This window comes from Stegodyphus dumicola, chromosome 2, assembly GCF_044657685.1.
Source record: "Stegodyphus dumicola isolate Sdum_Otavi_A_Nest chromosome 2, ASM4465768v1".
Classification (NCBI taxonomy): domain Eukaryota; kingdom Metazoa; phylum Arthropoda; class Arachnida; order Araneae; family Eresidae; genus Stegodyphus; species Stegodyphus dumicola.
The window spans coordinates 132597898-132617354 of NC_140769.1; the positions used below are offsets into that span (position 1 = coordinate 132597898).

A 19457-nucleotide genomic window follows, 5' to 3' on the forward strand; every position below is an offset into this window, starting at 1 on the left:
AAACCTGCTTTATAGCTATCTTGAAAAATATGCGCATGGAAAGCAAGGGGGGAAGGGGCTTAGATGTAAGTCTGTCGCTACAGACGACATTTTTCAACGAGTTGACCAAGCGGTTAAGCAAAATCGAAGGTTCACCATAAGTGAATTATTGATGAATTTTCTGGAAGTTTCAAGATCTTCCCTGTATCGTTACTGAACAGAAAAGTTTGCGCTCACTGGATCCCACAGATGTTGACTGACGATCACAAAACTCCCCGAATGGTTGCAGCGTTTGAGTTTCTTGACCGTTGCAATACTGATGGAGAAGAGTTTTTGAAATCCATTGTGACAGGTGATGAGACATGGGTTCAATATGACACGCCCAAAACGAAATGACAATTACAACTATGGATGCACACAAATTCTCCAAAGAGATCCACAAAATTCAAACGAACCTTTAACAACCGTAAGGTTATGGCAACTGATTTTTTTTGGGACCAAAAAGTTGTGTTGCTTGTGGAGTTTATGCAGCCTGGAACAACAATTAATGCAGATTCGTATTGTGAAACTTTGCGATGCTTACGGAGAGCTATTCAAAAACAAATGAAGAGGCATGCTTGACTTCTGGAATTGTTCTGATGCACGACAATGCCCGTCCTCACAGCGCTCGTGTAACCCAATGGCTCCTTCAGCAATTTCAATGGGACATTTTTAAACATCCACTGTATAGTCCCGACCTAGCGCCTAGTGACTTTCATCTGTTCCCTGAACTGAAGCAGTGGCTTGGCGGAAAGCGCTTCCAAAATGATGTGGAGCTGAAAGAAACCATCACAACTCACTTCCAATCATTGACGGGGACATTTTATGAAGAGGGTATTGCAAAGCTTGTTCACAGATATGACAAATGCCTCAATCGTCAAGATAATTATGTAGAGAAATAACCTGTATTGTACATTACTTTTGGTAATAAAATCTTTTTTTATATTCATCCGTCTTTTCTTTATAGCCCATCGGCGGTTGAAAAAAAAATAGCCCTCATATTTATGTGACAACCCAGGTATATATGTAATAGCTTTATGCATGAATACATGTAGATTCGCACTTTTGAAATTCAGTGATCACTTTTCTGAGTAGCATTCATTACCTTTTGCAATATGTACTTTCTTGTAACAAACCTTAATGGGACTGTGGAGTTTGTTTGCTGACAAAAAAGAAATTATTGCATTTTTTAAAAAATATAACATTTCACCCAGTAATAGAAAAGACAAAAATTTGCATTCTGTGAAATTGCACTTTTTAAATAACCAAATTTTATGGAAATGCAATTAGAATGCAGGTCAGAAATTGGTTCAAAGATATCCGTATCTCATTGACAGCAACTACTTACTTTATTTATTGTTGGGCAAAAGAATGTATATCAGCGAAATTCTGTGAAGAAGAACTGGTGTTATCCCCCAAACAACTATTGATTGGATACTTCCAAAGAGTTTGTGTGTGTCTTATGTAGAAAAAGAAGATTGTGTGTGTGAGGGAGAGGAATAGGTGCCACTGAATGCATTGTTAAAATAGATGTAAGGATACACAAATAGGCATTTCTTTTCAAGGTTGCCATTAAGCTGGAAAATGCTCTCCAAAATGGGTGACAAGTTTATGACTTTTTGGCAAGGATGCACATACATAATCAGAATGTACCAGCATTGCTTCCATAACTCAACCAGTAAACTTTGCAGCCTGACATTAACAGTGAGATGAATGCAAGCATGGAATGGACAGTAAGGGGCATTTGCTGTAGAAAAACTTCTAGTGACAGAGAATTAATAGTATTTTGTGACTGTATCAGTGTTGCTTTGTCATCTAAAGCAATTCTTATAGCTTGCGAATCGTTTCAGTTATTTGCCAGGTAAAAGGCAGTGAGTCTTTTGGTTGAATGTTACTTCAAGTGCAGCAAAAAATTATTTGTTCCTTAAGTTTGTTTAAGGAAATCTTGATTAGATTTGAAATTATATCACAGTCCATAGAACCTGCATAGGAGATGAAAAACCTAGTGATTGCATTTTGTGTTTACTTTGGACTTTGTGAGTTTGAAAGTTGCTTCATACATATAAGCCACAAGATGAGATTGAAGAGTCATTAGGTTATTTTGAACCAGACGACATTAAAAATTTGCAATGCCTTCACCAGGACTCGACTCTTGGACCTCTCGAATATGCACCGAGTGTGCTAACCGTGACACCATGAAGGCATGCAGAAAGGAGGGAGAAAATATCTTATAGGATTACGACTGACAAAAGCAGTTATTTTTATTGCTGCAGTCTACATCAATGAAAATAATCCAGTGTTAGAATAGGAAACAAATAATAATGTTTATATCAGGCTTATAAAACACAAGCTAGTATAGAAATTAAGATTAGGCTTAGGTGAATAATAGAATGTGAAAGAGATGAATTAGCATTTCCTAGATGTGTTAAAATAACTTCATGATTTTTAATTGCCTGTAGTCACCATTTTAAATGTTTAAGATAATACTTTATAGAAGATATAAGGAGAAATTGACAAGGATTCAATAAAACAACAACATAATATTTATTAACAGATACTAAAAGTAGAGCTCTCATTTCATTGCTAGATGCACAGTGGTTAAAACTAGTTTTTAATTTATGTGTTGCCACAACCTATGTACTCAGCATACGACAAAAGTTACATTGTCTTACAAAATTTTAGCATTTCAACTGCTTCAGTGTGTTTAACAATTGAAGAAGCATATTTTTATAATCTTGTCTTTTTCAGTGCCTTGCATGTTGATTTATGTATATATTTACTAAAGCATTTTTTTTTCTTCTTTTTCTATCAACTTTTATTTTCAGGCATATTTGACTCAGTCTTCTCAACTGTATTTAGAAACGGTTATTCCTTCTTTAGGTGATGTTTTCTGTGTGGCGATGTCTTATCGAGCAGAACAATCGAGGACTCGGCGGCATGTTGCTGAGTAAGATCTTAACATATTTTATTTAAATTTGACAGGGAATGAATATTCATGTATTTTTAAAGCTTAGAAATATTTCTATATGCAACTGAATGAAAAATTGACTAAACAAATTATCAGAACTGGTAATGTGTTTACAAATGACTATCATAATCCATTAGATACTTACAAAAATTCATCAGATTAAAAAGGGTATGCATTAATTGTTTAAAAAGGTATATATTTATTTTACAAAATCCTCCAGTGTTTGCAGAGCTGTAGCTAGGGTTTTCAGCGCTTGGGGACAAAATTTTGGACCCCGTCCTGTTTACCAAGAAAGGAAAACATTTCATTTTGGAAATTCACATCAGTTTGGTGCCCCCTGGATGTTGCGCCTGGGGACAGATGTCTCCTCTTGCCCCCTTCTAACTATGCCCTTGAGTGTTTGAGCTAAATCTCATGCAGTTACACTACTCTAAATTTCTTTTTAGTCTTCCTAAACATGATTTGTCACTAGTGACTGTTTTGTAATTCTGAATTTTTTAAACCTCTTATAAACATTGGCAGATCTATCAATACATTTTGCTTACAAATATTTTGTCCCCTCAGATGAGCATAATACAAAATAGTGTACAACGGCCTAAATGCAGTACATAAGATTATATTTGTCTTTGTGTGATGGTCCATTGTCTCTTGAGATGGTAAATTGTTTCTTGATATATAAATTTTAAACTTAAAATGCAAGTTACGGTGGTGGATATATGGGGTTGATCAGGTTGTGATTGTGACTGAGTTGCAAGGAGCCCCTAAACCATTTATTAATTTTCTAAAAGCTTTAATAAAAAATCATTAATAAAACACGAGTTTTAAAATCTAAAAATAATACCACATTTATTTGTGAGTTCAGCTAACGTGAACTCTCGATTTCATAAATTTGCCACTGGGTCAAAATTCCCCCATAGATGCGAAGGTATGGTATATGTATGATACTTACAGTTATAACCATTAGCAAAATAATCGATATCAAAAAGATTGTTTTCCAAATGTAAACTAATACTTTTCTTGAATTTGTTTTAATTCTTTTTTGCCTACATCATGAAATGTGGGTGTTTATCAAGCTTGTTTTTAAATCTATTTTTCTTAAAGCTATGGGATATTATATCTGTGTAAACTTATTAACTTATTTCGCATGCATTATATGAATGAAAATGTTTAATATCTATTCATGAAAGGGTATTTTAGATATGTGTATTGAACTCATGCCCTTTAATTCATTTTGTTAACTAAAAATATCACATGAATTAATTAGGCTAAAATCTATTGATCCTTTTAGGTATACTCATGTTGAAGCTGAATGTCCATTCATTACTTTTGATGATTTGCTCGATCGCATAGAAGATCTAATCTGTGATGTTGTAGACAGAATTTTAAAATCACCTGTTGGGCATCTTGTATATGAGTTTAACCCAGTAAGTTCTTTCACCTAAAATCTGGATAGGAATTTATGAAAACTTCTAATATTTATAAAAAAAATGTGCTGGAAATTTTAAAAAACATAACATGAAATTCATTTAAATTTTGAGCTGAATGTCGACGAAAATTCTTTAAATTGTGGTCGCTGTATTGGTCGATTATAATTTCTGCCTGTTACTAGATTACATCAATGCTCTAACTCTTTAATTATTAGTCTATGATTATTTATTGATTGCTTTCTTAATGTAAAATGTATTTTAGATTAGCTGTAAGGTGTATGCATTTTGTCCTTAACTAAAGTACTACAAATTTTATATTTTACATTATGAAATTATTAATTTCTAAGCTGATACTATTCGATAAATTTCAAAATTAAATACATTTTTAATTATAAGGAAAGTGTTTTATTACTTCCAAATGCACAAGCTTATTAGATGAAAGCTTAGCAATAGTATGGTATGCGAATTTTTACTGTAATTTAAGATTTAAATGGCAAATAATCATTTTTTTATTAGAAAGCTTTTTATTCAGTAACTGATGAAAGAATCTTGAGTTTAAACTTGAGAATTAAGAAGATTTCTTTTTTTCCAAATGTGCATAAGTAAAGCAGAATAAGGAACATTTTCTATAATTTCGATAAGAAAGCTTAAATGAAGTAAATGTGAATTAGAAATCTAGATTATGCATTTTGTGATTTTAGAATGATTGCTGCTCATTGATCTAAAAGTAAATTAATTAACTTAAATTTAATATGGCTTCTTGTCTGATTGTTCTAGACCAGTGTTTCCCAACCTTATGCCTGCAAGCACCATGGAGCCCTCCGATCATTTTAACATATGCCCAACACTGTGCAATCACAATAAAATGTTTTACTTTTGAATAAAATTCTATGTGAAAGTATTCTCATTTTTAATGAAATAGAAATTGCGTCCAACACAGATACCAGCACAAAGTGAAATGCGACTGATTTTTTTTTTTTTTTTTTTTTTATGTGCTTGTATTATTATGTGCTTTGTTAACTGTCCTACTATAAATGCACCTTGAAAAAGTAAATGGTGCCTGCGGTCCATTAGCTATTCTAGAATATGCTGTTGGGGACAAAAAGGTTGGGGGATTATGCACCATATTACTTGGTGCAGTTTTGAACAGGTATTTCAAATTTACTTCATTTTTATTAGAAAGTCCTGCACTCATTTTAGCAGATAGCCCTTGTAATATGTTTTGCAATAGTTTATTATCTTGGTTTCCTACTGTATTATACATCTACATTTTCTGAGTGTGGGTCAGGTTTAGGGCTATAAACTACCGTTGGGGCAGTGCCCTGGGACATATGAGCTTTGGGGTGCACTGAGTGAGGGGGGATATTAATTATTTTATATTAGAGGCTGTATTAAAAATAACTGAAAAATTAAACTATGCTAAGAATGCTTATATTTCCATTTTTCAAACTGAGTATTTATTTATCTCATTAGGAATTCAGTTCATTTCTAATTAAATAAAGAGTGATACCTGTGAATGCATTGATGACCAATAAAATTATATCAGCCCTACAACCATATAGTGCTAAGTAAAAAATAAGCTTAACTTCAAAATTCCTGACTGTTTTCACTAATTTTGGATGTAATGCAATATGTTTGTAAGTATTATGAAATTGCTCTATAAGAAAGGTCTGAATATAAAAATATCTCATAGGCAAAGACGTGATGGGGCATACAGTGGTGTGCAGAAATGTATAATAGAATATGCCCCACATGTTTTCTTTGTACGTTTTCTGGAACACATTCTAAATTCAGTTTTAAAAGAGGCTATTGAAGGAAACATAGGAAATTGCCACTTTTTTTAAACAGTTCAAAATCTATATTGTAATTTGGTCATTACATTGTCTGCTGGGAAGAACTGACAACTAATTGGGCTAACAGATTATGATGTAGTTTATGCCTTAAAGCAGGGGTCAGCAGCACGTTGCCCCATCTCAGTGCACCCTTGCTAAATTATTCTGCTTCGTGTGCAGCTTTTTGGTTTATGTTTATATAATACATATTAAAATTATATATCTGTACATCTATGCTTCAAACAGACACTTTATTACATTGCCACTGCTCCAAACGTTTCATTGTCAAGTCGAACCAGCTACAATCGTACTGACGTGACGCCGTGCTGTGGTTGATGCATTTGACAGTAACCTCTCTAATGTAATCACCAGTATGTGTAAACAGAAAACATAGTAGGTGCAAAACAAGACATCTGCCACAATGGTTTTAAGAATAATTTTTCTCTTTGTAAATAATGATTTATTGATATTACCAAATTTCTTTCATTTTGTGTTGTTGCATTTTATTTACCTTATTAGTCTGAATAATTAGAAGTACATATCGGAATGTTTTGGATTTTAATGTAAAATCTGCTTAATGGAAATTTGAGTAGATAATATTCTAACTTTTAAAACATGTTAACTAGTTTATTGTAAAGAGGAAAATTGAAAAGTTATAATAAAACTTAGCTAGATATTTATAGTGATCAAAATGTTTTTCAAAGTTTTGCTTGATGTTTAAGATATTGCTACAAATGTTCCTTTTGACAAGCTAAATTAAAAGTACCCTTTTTTTTTTAACAGTACGTTTTCTGTTTCAGAAAAATGAACAAGAGAAGTTTTTTTTACATTCAGAAATTTTTCGGGGATTCTCTCTTCCACTTTAAGTGGATCAAAACTAAAAGAAATCATATAGCAAAAGATTTGGATTATGGAGCTGAGTTATTCTTTATTTAGGCCTTTAGTTTCTGTTATACAGTGCTGTTCATGGGAGAAAATGCACTGTCAGGCAGTTGCATTATACTTTTGCACAGATAACTGGGCAATTTTGCCTTAGATTGTACATTGCAAACATGCAAGTGGGACAACAGTAATGCGATGTGGATCCTCCCCAAAATATGATTGCATTTTGATCTGCTTTAGATGCATTTTATAGAAAATATGTCATGAGTATTCGTACCTAGCATTCCATTCATGTGAATGCAAATGAATATCATATTATTTCGCAGTTTAATCATGGCCTTTATTTCATCTCATTGTGGACCTGGTATACAGCACATGTGTGACTTCAATACTGTCAAACAAAAACTTTCAACCAACTCATGTAGGTAATGAAATTATCTAATATTCAATGTATATTCAGTCAGTGCAATTTTTGCTTTGTGTAGGAAAAGTATATGCTGTGCTTGCTCATTGCACTTAGAGCTAATGTAGTGTTCTGAATCTAAAAGCATTTTCTGTATTACCTTTGACAAATGTTTAATATTTAAAATAGTTGATTTTTATTTTCTAGGACTTTAAACCACCTAAAAAACCTTTCCGCAGAATGAATTATGCAGATGCAATAAAATATTTGCGTGAAAACAACATAACCAAAGATGATGGCTCTTTTTATGAATTTGGTGAAGATATACCAGAAATGCCTGAACGAAAAATGACAGACAAAATAAATGAAGTAAGTTTTTAATTTTTTAAATATTTTATTTTTGTATTTAATTTGAGAAAGTATACACTCTAAATTTTTGTTTCTTTTTTTATTAGCCTATTATGTTATGTCGTTTCCCAGCTGGAATAAAGTCCTTCTATATGAGCAAATGTCCTGAAGATCCTGCCCTTACAGAATCGGTAAAAATACTGTAATATTTCTTTTATATGTGTATAGAGAATGTTAAAAGGCTTCGTAGGCTTTATTTACAAAGTTAGAAATGAGTGTAGTTTTACTTGTCACAGAACTATAATTGACTAACTGAGCAATTTTTGTTTTGAAGTGTGTCCCTAACTTTGGTAAAAAAATTAAGTTGATCAGCAGAAAGCAATGCCACGAACCTATATATAGAAGTAAGGGAGATAAATGTTTTCAGTCCAAAAATTCAGTTGTGAGTTTTAAGTGAATAAGTGTACATTAGGTTCCCCACAAAACATATTTACTATTTTTAGGATGATATCTATCTGTATGTGTGTGATGGTTTTTTTTTGGGGGGGGTCCATCATAACTTTTCTGTCAAACTTCCAAAAAAATTCCATTTTCCACATTTACAATTTCGGTGTTTTACCGTTCTTATAAAGAGTTGACTAGATTTTAAGTTGGACAACCAGAAAGGATACTTTACAGAAAGCCCATGAAAGTTTTTCATTAAAAACTGTTATGGGCTTCGTATTAAAATATAATCCAATCTTTCCAAGTTTAGTATTTAAAATTTTATATCAAAAGTTATTCAAAAGTTAAGTTATTTGAACAGATTTAAGTTGAGCCCCGAGTCTGTGATTGTAGCCTCGGTGGTGAGGAGAATGTTGAACATATGATTCTTTTATGTCCTAAATATGAGAGCAAAGTTTAAAATTAATATTTAAAAATTTTAATATTAACTGGCCTCCAGAATTTTACCAATTTTTTCCAAGAGAGGTGCTTTTAACACTTTTTGTCAATTCATTGTAAAACTTTGTAATCATTCTTAATTTAATTTCAGTTTCTTCTGTTTATTTTGCATTGTGTTTCATACTTATTTCCGTAAGCCCCATGTGATACTATGGGGTACATGGGGAACTTATTGTGTTTCTTTTATATATATATATATATATATATATATATATATATATTATCAGTGGAACAACATCTTAGATTTTGTTTAAAATTGACTAAATGGGAGTTATACTTTACTTGATACTCTGAAGAGACTTTGGTAAAAATATATATATTATGAAATAATCCAAAGCTTTTCAAATTCTAAGTATTTGTTTCACTTTTCTTTCGAATCACTTTTCGAATAAAAGGATGCTGCACCAAATGTTATCGCTTAGTATTATTTTTAAAGACATAATGTAACACATATAAATAGTATAGTAAATAAAAAAAGTATGGCAAAATTTAACACTCTATTGTTAATTCTAAAGATAAGCTGAGAAAAGACTGTGTTTGGAATTTTAGAGTCATGTTGGTTTAAAAATTTTGTCATTTTTAAATCATCGATTTGTGAATCCAAAATGCTATGTGATCAGAGGATGTACTATAATTGAAACAGAATTTTAAATCAAAGCAGAAAAATGGATTTTACACCAGTCTGAAAAGTTGGTCATCATATTAAGAAAACTGAACGCTGATATCATAAAATGAGAAAAGAGTGAAAAAGAAATGTGTGCCAGCACTTAGCACTGTGTTGGGAAGAGATATGCTGGTTTAAAAAGTTATGTGATTGTTAAGCCATTTGATTTGTGAATCCAACACACTGAATGACCAGAGAATATACTATGATCGATTCAGTGTTTTCAAATCAAAGCGTAAGAATGAATTTGTACACCAACACATAAAGCTTGCTGTTATTCTGCCAATTTTATATCTTAATATGTAGTTGGTAGAAGGGTATGTGCTGGTCTCATTAGGTTTTTTTTAAAAAAATATTTAAAATAATTGCTGATTTTTAAGTGTATGCAAGTATTCATTTCCTTTTCAAACAAAATGTTTTGTATATAAAATGATTTAGTTGTTTGGTTCATATTTTTGCAAGTAGTAGTACAAAAATGGCTATTGAATTAAAATGGGAGTTGTTTATAAAAAAATTAGTAGTTTCATATTATTTTACATAAAACATTCATTTTGTAATTTTTTCTGCATAGTATGTATTAAAATCCATTTTCTAGTAAAAAAAGCAATTTACATTTTTTCTTTCTAAAAGTTGCATGTATGTTTCTGTTCTTAGAAGGGGTGACTATTCATGTTGTTTAACTTGCCTTGATAATATGTGATGCAAGCTGCTTTGCCATGTTGATAGAGGCATTTAGATCTTGGCTGAGGAGAGTTGTGGCTGCAGTATTTATAAAGCTATTGTTATCCTAAATTCCAGTGATCTAAAATTTGTTTCTAGTAATTGGTAATAGAAGTAGAGTTGTGCAATACTCTCGCAATACTCTCAAGTATCAATCATGTTAGGGTGTTTCTCAAAACTGCGACGAAACTGGTCCACCTTAGCTTTTATCAGTAATGCGGAGTACAACTTACCTGAATAATTCTGCTAGCTGTTCTGTTATCTGTTGACAGGGGAATCTGCTTGAGAGCCTCCTCCTTAGTTAGTCTTCCCATGATTATTTCTGGGACTGGCATAACATTCTTGTGCTTCAGTGATAACTCATCTAATACCTTTACAGTTAATAATAAGTAATAATAACAAGAATAATAAAAGCATTGCAATTAAGAATACAGTTAAAACTTTGCTTTATTAATCATAAGTATTGGTCAAATTTGTGTTCACTTAATACTAGGTCTTTTATCAAATTGCATTGAGGTATTTGAGTTTGTGAGAAAATCATACATGTGATAAATTAATCTTTATTTTGTTTCATTTGCAAGTTTGGATTTTTTCCTGAATTGCTGGCTTATTAGTTAATACCACTTTATTACTGCACAGTGATAATTTTGATTCATGAATTACAATTTATGTATTACTGTTTATATATTACTGTGTATCTTAACTGTGTGTTACTGCATATTTTTAAATATTAATGGTGGGTTGAGGTGTCAATTAGTGTACTTCTCTGTCAAAGCTGTACCACTTGGCACCTTTTTTTGTTTTGACTTTTTTCCTCAATGCAAGGTGTTCAAAGTTTCATTGGGCTTTTTTGTTGGATAGATTCTTCTTTACTATATGGTGTCCGTAAAAGAATGCCCCAGTGTCAATAGTATATTATAATAGTTTAATTTAGACTGTTTGCATAGACATGAATCATACATCATATTGATGTTCAATATGTGCATCTTTAGTTATACGAAGCACATACATCCAACCTATAGTCCAATTCTTCTCACAAATTTGGGTACGAGCTTTGTGCGAGAGTAGTTGAACGTCAAAGTTCCAGACAGTTGGGTTGGTCATAATGGTCAAGACAACAGAGCTCATTTTCATAGGTCTCCATGCTCATTCACGTTCCATTTCATAGGCCTCCATGTACATGGTTAACAAGTTCAGCGCAATAGCCACTTCAGTTCTGTGTCTCAACTCTAGCAAATCGTTAAGTAGTAGTGTAACATAGATATGATCTTTCACAAAGCCCCAAAAGGTAAAAATTGTATGGTGTTAGGTCAGGTAAATATGGAGGCCTATGAAAATGAGTTCTATCGTCTCAACCATTATCAACAACCCAATGGTCTGGAACTTTGACGTTCAACTACTCTTGTACAAAGAGTTTCGAATGAGGAGAGGCCCCCATCTTGTTGCCAAATAAAGTTTACAGGTTTACCCTCTACTAATTACAGATTTACCCCCTCTAATTTTGGGGAATCTCTTTGGTGTTCTACAAGTTCATGTGGATTTTGTGACCCCCAGAACATTATGGGTGTTTAGGTTCCTACTCAGCTGAAAAGTTGACTCGTCACTAAACACTACACAATCAAGAGAATCATCCTTCAGATCAAAAACTTCACTTGCAAAGTTAAAGTGTGCACCATAGTCATCTGAGCTTTAAAGCATGTACCAACCCTAACCGGTATGGATGCATGTGCAAATGTTTTCTTAAAACCTGCCAAAGTGTCTTCATTGGCAACTGAAGTTCAAGATTTGATTTCTGAATTGATTTCTTAGAGCTACAAAGATAAGATGATAGACACTTTAGGTTGCCCCAGGTGTTTTCTGGGCCTACCAGTGGCCGAGCGGTAAAGACCCTGAACACTGGTAGTTCAGTCTGAGGTTCGAATCCCGCGAAGGGGCTGGCTGCATGAGCGTTTTCGTGGTTTTCCCCATGTATAAGGTGTATACAAGCCAGTTTCCCTTAGCAAGTCCTCAAAGAAGGCATCCCTCCCTTTAGGCAGATAGCGCTCGTGTGCTTTGCCATAATTGAATAATCCCCCCGGGATTTTTTGTTTACAAACGCATCCATTTTGAATTGCTTACATGTCGGAAATTGTTCTGTGTTGAAAAGGAAATTCAGAAGGAAGAAAAGAACATCTGCAATATGAAAATAATTAAATAAAAGCTAAAATTTTGTGATATTAATTTGAAAAATTATTTATGAAAATGCACTGAATATGAATTTAAATATTAAACTTTCCAAATTTAAGTGTTATTATGTAAATAAAAATTGCAATTAATTTTCATTTTTATTTATTGTCCCCTCCTTTATTGAGGTTTAATTTAGATTGATAAATTTAAGAGATGTACCTTTTCATTGGAGGGACAGGAAAAAAGGTATTTTAATTTTTTTTTTTTTTTTTTTTTCTGTGCCCTTTTTTAATTCTACTTTACGCAAGTAGAAATAACAAAATCATATGTCAGTGGAACTAATCTTTTAATATATTAATGAATATCAAAAGAATATGTTTATGAAATTAAAATATATAATTACTATGTACCTATGTTTTTTTATACTAACATTTCTGTTTAATTCTATTATATTTGATGGTGATTAAGAACTTTTCTTCTTCTTTTGAAGTTTCAAATTTTACAGTCATTGTATAAGAATTATTTTTATTAATATTGTTATTGTTTTTAGGTTGATGTGCTTATGCCATCTGTAGGTGAAATTGTAGGTGGTTCTATGAGGATGTGGAAATATGAAGAATTAATGGAAGGATATGCTAAAGCTGGAATTGATCCAAAAAATTACTATTGGTACACAGATCAGGTAATATTTTTTATTTATATTAATCTATTATAAATTGAAATTTTAAAAAAAAAAAATTTTTGAGATTTAAGAAGGATGCAATCAATGATCTTGTGATGCCGTAGAAAGGGCAAGGAAATTTACTTGCATAGAAATTCTATTTTGGTTTCTCTGAACAACATTACACATCCTACAGTCATGTGTTGTAGAAACTAAATAGCTGAAGATATGGGAAAGATTGCATATGCTGAGACATAAAATTTACTGAAAGCACAAAATGCAGCATTAATATTGATGCTTATTTATTAAAAAAAAAAAAAAAAAAAAAAAAAAAAAAAAAAAAAAAATGTTTTTAGCTGCATTTTGTAACTTGTGAGAAATTCATTATCTAAGAACCCTTTTTCTCTTATTAAAATTAAATGTTTAAAATATATACATGCCATTTTTGTTATTGCAACTACTATTTAAGAAAGTCGCCAAGCACAAACTGTGTGGTGGGAAAAAAGAAACTACTGAGCAGGAAATAAAAAAACATTATAGAGAAAAATAAAATGTGGCAAAATTATATTTGCATATATTTCTTGCATACAGTTACTTACTTATATCTTGCAAATGTTTTGTATTATTCTTCCATATAAGTTTCTGAGATTTCTCTTATTGTGACTACAAAAGTTTTCATTTCTTAAGCACTGTCATGGTATCAATTTCATTTGATTCAAAGCGATGACGTGGCATACAAGTTATTTTTACAAGAAAGAGGTATTTTACTTCACAAGAATGCATTTTTCTTGCAGTGATTATACATATACCGATAAGTATTTAAAGATGCAGTATTAAAAGCTGTGGGATGAGTACAGTTATTTGTGTTGGAAGTTGGTGCTGTGATTCCCATTACAGTTTTTTTAAGTTGTGGAGTCATTAGGATTTTTTCGATGTCAGGAAACAGAAGAAACCAATATTATCCTTGTGAGGATTCAAACTCCTGAATAATGTTGAGCATGCTTCCCTTTACACCATGAAGGCAAACGGAAAGGAGAGGGAAAATACTTTATCTGCTCGCTCTTCTAGAGGGCAAATGGGGACAAAGGGACTCAGTTTCCAAATCCTGGTGATGGCAAATTTCCATCTACCTCCTTTAATTTGAGTGGCAGTTTAAAGTCATTTGGAATTTTTTCCATAATCAGGAAACTGAAGAAATGGGCTTGCTGAGATTCAAATTCAGGACCTCCCGCCTATGCATCGAGCATGCTTCCAGTCACACCATGAAGGCATGTGGGAAGAAGGGAGAAAATACGTTATATAAAGTGTTGCATTTTATTTTCTATTGGGCAAAAATACTCCTGTCCATTAAATGTTGTAAGAATTAATTAAAAATATGCAAAATAGTTACTGACTGGAATAGTGTGCAGTGTAGGACTTATTTCTAATCAGCAGTCAACTTTAGCAATTAATTGTGGAAGTGATTATTTTTCACAGTGGCTGCTAAGTAACACTCCAGTCAAAAAAGGGGAAAATAAATCAAAAGTTTAAAGTACTGAGCACTTGAAGGAGCATACAGACTATAAAATATTACTATGATGAAAACAAGCCACTTCTGTAGCTGTAGTTTTGTAGCAGAGGCTGACATTTGGACTTTGAGTTCTCAAGTCCTGGGTAAAATCCAGACATTTGAGTGTTTTCATGGGGGGGGGTTAAGCATTTAAAATATTTAGATCAGAAGTGGCCCTGTGAGGTTGGGGATAGGGAAACAAAAATATTAGATCTGTGATTTTTTCTACATGTGCTATTTATAATCAAAATAGGATGTTGCATAGACAAACAGCCATTATGCTTTGCCTTGATTAAAATGATTTTAACGTGCATCAGAAATATATTTTAAAATTTTAGTAGAATATTAATTATTTTTATCAAATAACTTATTACACTTTCTAATTAAACATAGTCTTTCAATTGTTATCTTTGTTTGATGAAAAGTACTTTACAATTCTGTTGCATGATTAATATAGAAATAAAATATTTTAAATATTTTCCATGACACATCGTAATCTTCTTTACTTTTCAGAGGAAGTATGGTAGTTGTCCTCATGGTGGGTATGGTCTAGGGCTTGAAAGATTTCTTACCTGGCTTCTGAACAGATACCATATACGAGATACATGTCTATATCCACGATTTATTGATCGTTGCACTCCATAAGCTCTTTTGCGCATCTTGGACATTCCTTTACATCTTGAAACACAATGAGTTATTTTTTAACATATTTATTGTTTTGAAGGACCATCCTTATTGCCTGTAATATACATTTTGCATGCTAGGGTATTAGCTGAAATTTATAACTTTCTTGTACTGTATTCTTTGATGGCAATAAAAAGCATGCAAGTAATTATATGTGTTGTGTTATTTTAAGTTTTTGTGTGAATATTCCTAATAGCAATGAAGATGCAAAGTTTGTAAGCTAGGTTAAAATTTATTTCTGTTTTATTCTTATGCACATAATTTGTACTGCAGAGAAATGATAAAATCTTCCAAAGTAAAAGAGTATGTAATATATTTATATTCATTCTTTACATGTTTGTTGAAGAAAATAATATAAGATTTAGCATAATATATGAAGAAATATATCTTTTCTTCCCTCTTTCTTTTATGATTAGTTGAAATTTTATTAGGAAAAGAATTATATTACTGCATATTGGGAAAGAATTATATGAGTTACTATGTTTTAATTTTGATCATTTCAACAATCTCTTTTTAAGTTTCCCCTGTTATTTCTCATCTCTGATTTTACATAGCAGAGTTTTCCAAACTTTTTTTGTGACTCAGTTGTTTTAATATTTTCCCTTTGTGACCCAGCAAAAATGTTTATGGCTTATTGGTAAATTCAACAAATTTTAATGTTTGAGCATTTTCCCTTTATTGTGAAAATAACAAAAAATACATACAAAAGTATAAAAAAAAGTTTTAATGGAAAGTGTGATGCTATTTCTCATGAATGGAACTTTCAAGTTGACAGAAAAAGACGAAAACTATTATTAAATTTGGTTTGACATCTAATTGGTTTCTTTATTTATTCCTTAGAAAAACAAATGTTGAGAAAACTGTTTCCTATTTACAAGTTATAACAAAAAGCATTAGAAACTAATTATTAATAATAAATTAATAAGAAACTAATAAGCCATTAATTGCCTTTTTGAGCCAAAAATGGATACTCTTGGAGATAGGATAGTCAAAAATTTATCAATGGTATTTTGTCAAAGCTGTCTCTAAGCACTGTATCACAAGACAGTTCAGTTATGGATTTAGTATCTGAATTTAAAAATCCCGTCTCTGATTCTGTATTAATTGTAAAAAGATATCTTATCCATGTATTGTTGCTATGAATTAAAGTAAAATATTCTTTCAGATTTGTTTGCATTCCTATTAGATGTTCTTTGATATCAGTTGAATTATCATTAGACGTGGAACTAACATTTTATTGATTTTGCAATTCAGTTAGATTCAAAAAAGCAGTATAATTTCCTGCTTCCATGTGTGGAAAGTGTGCTTTTTCATTGCAACTCCCATCTTTTGTTGTGCTTTAAATACAGTTATATTATTTACTTTGTTGCCTCGTAACAAAAGATTAAATTTATTTAAAAAAGGTAAGATACCTCCATCAACCAATTAACATCACCAAAACTGTCTTTAATTTCAAATATTGCATTTTGAACCATGAAAGGTTGTTTAAAAACATTAAAACTTTTCTCATTTCAAGGTGTTTTTTCAAGACATTCCCTTTGGATAACTATTATATTTTGCATTATAAAAGATGTTCACATATTCCTCTCGGAAACAGTATTTTTACGAATTTGTCTGATTTGATAACAACAATTCATAGTGTATAGTTCCTTTCTAATTCCACCATGCACAAAGCATTTTTGGGAACAGTTGTCCTCTTTCGATGTCTTTAGGGAGGGTTCTTTTGTTTTATCCCGTGATCTTTTTCTTGTGAGAACAGTTGTCCTCTTTCGATGTCTTTAGGGAGGGTTCTTTTGTTTTATCCCATGATCTTTTTCTTGTGAGAACAGTTGTCCTCTTTCGATGTCTTTAGGGAGGGTTCTTTTGTCTTATCCCGTGATCTTTATCTTGTAATGTTATTGTATAATAGATTCACCTTTCATGTCCTAGTAGTAATCCATTAAAAAAAAAAAAAATGTTTTCAACAAAGAATTATGGGCCAAATACAAAAAATTCAACAAAGAATTATGTGCCTTTATACTCAAGCAAAATTAAAGTATGCAGTACCTATACATACATCATAGAGGTTTACATAGCCAGTCTTCTTTAAATGATGATATACTGTATTTTTTAGAATATTTATACTCTCTAATAGTTCCTGAATAGAGTATCAAGGATTTTCAGTTGTAGCTTCTTTTAATAGGTTCATGTTGACAGAGAGTGGTCCTTTTTAGTCACATCATCTTCAAGGTGGAAATTTCCACGCTTTTCGAATCACCTTAAAACTATGTGATCAGGAAATGTACTTTTCTGTATACAGCAAAAATTTTATGAGCAGGCCGACTAGCCCCCCCTTTTTTTAATAGGGTAAAATATGATGGAAATGGACTTTTTGAGGTCTTCATTTTTAGCCCTACACTGAAAAAAAAGTATGTCACAACCATATGGTAGAATTACATAATGCGAGACGAAAAGACGGTACTTAAACATCCACTTCAAACAAGGTCACTTCTTAGCAGCAGTAATAAAATAATTGAAAGAAAGTGCACTGCCATCTGAGAAACCATAGAACTTTTCCAATGAGCCTAGGTAAACTTGGTATATGAAAATTGCAAAATTATATAAATGTAACAAGATATGCAGAAGTGGCTTGATATACAAATTAAAAATTAGACTATTTTAGAAACATATGCCCTACCTTCTTGAAACTGAATTGTAGAATATTCTGATTTTATCAACATGGTGCAGTATACTTCAAAAAGCTTGCACTAATGATTCTTCTTAATGCAGAGATTTTCCTATTCTTGCTGTCTACTTACACAGAGTAACTATAATGAAGCTATCGCATGCACACAAATAATATAAATTAAGCAATAAGTAAACATAACATAATGCACAAAATACGGGGGTTGGAACTTTAATAGTGGCACCTATTTATTTACAAGGAATACAAAAGTGATTCATGTCACCATGTTTTACAGTCCTTCAATATAGTCGCCAGCCAACCCGTTTCCAACGATGTGGAAGTCGCAGAATACCTGTAGCAGCGCCTATTTTGTTGATAGTTTGAATGGACCGATCTACTGCCGCAAGAATCTCAGGAACAGTTTGGAAGCGAGTGCCACGAAGTGGTTCCTTCATCTTAGGAATTAAGTCATAGTCACAAGGGCTTAGATCTGGGGATTATGGTGGATGGTAAAGCACGTCCCAGATCCATCCCTTAAACAAATCAGTCACAGCTTGCACTGCATGCGGCCGAGCACTGCCATGCGAAATGAGAGGAGCTTTCTGCAGAAAGTGTCGCCGTTTTATTTCTCAAAGCTGGTCGTAGATTTTGCTCCAAAAATGAGCAGTAATACTGCGCAGTGGCGTTAGGATGACAACATCACAGTCATACACGAGAATCACCATAACTTTCACATTGCTGGGGTTCTGACGAAATTTCGAACGTCATGGGTGACCTGTGATGACGCCATTCATTTGATTGCCGTTTCAGTTCTGGCTGGTACGATCGGGCCCAAGTCTCATCCATCGTAATGATACGGCGTAAAAAAGCATCTGCTTCGTGCTCCAGGTGGGTTCGAGCAGCATCGTATCGTAGCCATTTCTGCATTTCCGTCAATTGATGTGGAACCCATCGTGAAGCAATTTTTCTCATGGACAGGCATTCCTTCAGAATGTGCAGCACAGTCGTATGCGCTAATCCTGTTTGTCCAGCCAGCTGACGAATCGTTTGGTGGCGATCACTGTCCATTAGTGCGGCAACAGCTTGCATGTCTGCATCGCTGACACTCGGACGATCTGGCCGCATCATGTCTGCCACGTTTTGGCGTCCTTCATTGAATGCTTTCACCCATCTTGCGACGATTCTGTAAGGCAATGCAGATTCCCCGCAAGCCTCTTGAAGCTCTTGATGACACTGTCGTGCTGTACGACCTCTGGCACATGCAATTTTTATCCAACATCATTGTTCTTGTTTTGAAAACATCCTGACAACACTTACTTTAGACCGCGAGCTAATACAATAATCCGTTCTTCACGTCACTCTGCATGTGCATGACGTAAGCAGGACAAGTCTTTTTGCTGAGAGGTAAGGTAGGTATGTAGTTTATGTGTGGTATATGCGATATTCTTTGGTTTTGTTGCATAGCGGTTTTTCAGCTGAGTTGCCACTATTAAATTTCCAACCCTCGTATATGAATGATGCATGTAAA

General features: G+C 32.7%; 1 protein-coding gene across 2 annotated transcripts in view; it reads left to right on the forward strand.

Annotated features, from left to right (window-relative positions):
* Positions 1-15412, forward strand: part of AsnRS (asparagine--tRNA ligase) — a 66286-nt gene extending 50874 nt beyond the window's left edge. For both annotated transcript variants that reach the window (XM_035370459.2, XM_035370460.2), the window contains 6 exons: positions 2844-2965; positions 4275-4410; positions 7738-7899; positions 7986-8069; positions 12921-13052; positions 15094-15412. In XM_035370459.2, coding sequence (XP_035226350.1) covers positions 2844-2965; positions 4275-4410; positions 7738-7899; positions 7986-8069; positions 12921-13052; positions 15094-15225 — 768 coding nt within the window. In that variant the 3' untranslated portion in view covers positions 15226-15412. The remainder of the gene's footprint in view (positions 1-2843; positions 2966-4274; positions 4411-7737; positions 7900-7985; positions 8070-12920; positions 13053-15093) is intronic.
* Positions 15413-19457: the final 4045 nt, after the last annotated feature.